Here is a 2,000-nt window from a genome sequence, read left to right as displayed (position 1 = left end):
GCCCCTCCCTGCGCCTGCCAGCCAGATGGCTTCCGACAGCCCCCACAGCCCCCCTTGCTCTCTGATCTTGCACAAGGCCCTTCTGGGGGTGCGGAGCCTCCCAGGGGCAAACTGCCGCCTTCCGGACTCGCCTGCGGCCCCTGGGTCTGCGACGCCCCTGCTCCTGCAGAGGACCCTATGCTGTGGGCACAGCGGACTCTACTCCGGCTTCAGGCAGGAACAGTCCCTGTTGTGCTTAAGCCTCCGGACTCGCCTGCGGCCCCTGGGTCTGCGACGGGCTCCCTGGTTCCCCCCGATGGCAGCGGGGCGCTGGGGGGGCCAGGACGGCCGGGCAGGGGGAGGCCCGGCTACCAGGGGTGCAGCCCCGGCCCAGGGCTCCTGGTAGCTGTTTCCAGGACCCAATGGGCCTGAGGCCTCCCAGCCACGAAGCGCAGGGCCCGGATCTGCCTGCACGTCCAGGACAAACACGCCAAAGGGCACCAGCTCGGCCCCGGGGGTACAGGCGGGGCGAGGGGCGCCTGCCATACCTGCAGCTCAGAAGAGCCCCAGCGAAAGGGGAAGGAACTGGACCTGCAGGCGGGACACAGGCTGCCGGGGGTGGGGGAGGAGAAGGCTCTGGATTCTCGCCTTCCTCTTCCTGGAGCTGTTGCCAGCCCCCTACCCGCCCGCCAGCCGCCAGCGCCAGGACACAAGGACTCCTTCCCTTTCCAGCCTGGAAAGCCCCCTCCTTGCCCCCCCATCCTGAGCTGCGGGCCTGGAGGAGGGGCCTGGAGCCCCCAGCAGCCTTCCCCTTGCAGGACCGGCCCCTCCTCCCCCCGCTAGGGGCGTCTGTGGATGCGTGTCCTGGGGGAGGAGGCCCCGCAGCCCCCCTGGGCCGGCCCAGCCTGACCGCTGCCCACTGGGGGGGATGCCAGGGCCTCGCCTGGGCAGACACTCTCAGGACCCCGGTCGGACCCCTCCCTGGGAACCCATGTGCTGGCACAGGTGTCCTGGAAGGTTTGGGCAGCAGGGGGGGTTGAGGGGGAAGGTGGCCCAATGAGAAGCAGCAGGAGAAACCTCAGCCTCCGGGCACAGAGCTGAGCACAGCAGGTCTGCACGGTGAGGGGGTGGGAGCCCACGGCCACCGGGCGCAGGCGGTGAGCAGGGGAAGTGGGCGATGCCACCGGAGAGGGGGTGGCGCTGGCCTGGGGCTCGGTGGCCTCCAGGGAAGCATGCCTGCTCCCCACGGGCGCCCTGGGCCTGGGCGGTGGGCAGCCCCTCTGGGGGTGGGGGTGACCTTCACCCGGGGTGGCCTCCCCTGCCCTGAGTCCAGTGGGGGCACGGGATTGGGTGCAGCTTGGCACCCCCCGGAACCACCTACCTGCCAGCCAGAGGCCCGGAGGAGAGGTGGGGTGAGGGTGGTGGTTCGTGTCAAAGGTCACCCCCAGGGTGGGGGCGGGGCGGGGCGGGGCTGGGAAGACACCCCATTTCCTCCCTGCCGGGCAGATGAAAGAAGGGCCCTCCCAGGTGCAGCCGTGATTGCAGGGTGCCTCCCCGGCGGCGGCCGTGATTGCAGGACCCGGGTGTGCTGGGTGACCGACTCTGGGAGCCGCGGCTGAGTGATGCCTGTGAGTGTCTGGTTCTCAGGGAGCCCCGGCCGGGAGACGGGGCTGTGGGCGAGCTCGGGGAGACAGCTCTCTTCCTGTGTCCCCTGCAGGGCGTGGCTGTGCCCAGAAGCTGGGGGCCCTGGGGGGCCTGGTCTGGCGTCGCCCTGCTCTCGGCCCTCTGGCTGCTGTGGCTGTTCTGGGGGGCCCCTGGGGGAATCCCCGCGCCCCACCCCACGCTCACCATCCTGGTCTGGAACTGGCCCTTTGCCCACCGGCCCCCGGAGCTGCCCAGCGACACCTGCTCCCGCTATGGCCTGGCGCACTGCAGCCTGAGCACCAACCGCAGCCTGCTGGCCCACGCCGACGCCGTGGTCTTCCATCACCGCGAGCTGCAGACCCGGCGGGCCCGCCTGC

At 71.2% G+C, this 2,000-nt stretch overlaps 1 protein-coding gene across 1 annotated transcript in view; it reads left to right on the top strand.

Moving 5' to 3' along the window:
- The window catches only part of FUT7 (fucosyltransferase 7 (alpha (1,3) fucosyltransferase)), a 6,439-nt gene that overhangs the window by 3,442 nt on the left and 997 nt on the right, over nt 1-2,000 (top strand). The window contains 2 exon segments of the mRNA XM_015572340.1: nt 1,613-1,737; nt 1,739-1,998. Of these exon segments, the coding sequence (XP_015427826.1) occupies nt 1,613-1,737; nt 1,739-1,998 (385 nt within the window).

The sequence above is a fragment of the Myotis davidii genome, unplaced genomic scaffold (assembly GCF_000327345.1).
Source record: "Myotis davidii unplaced genomic scaffold, ASM32734v1 scaffold609, whole genome shotgun sequence".
In the NCBI taxonomy this organism is placed as follows: Eukaryota; Metazoa; Chordata; class Mammalia; order Chiroptera; family Vespertilionidae; genus Myotis; species Myotis davidii.
Note: the sequence above shows the minus strand (reverse complement) of the source record. Positions and strands in the feature narration are given on the sequence as shown.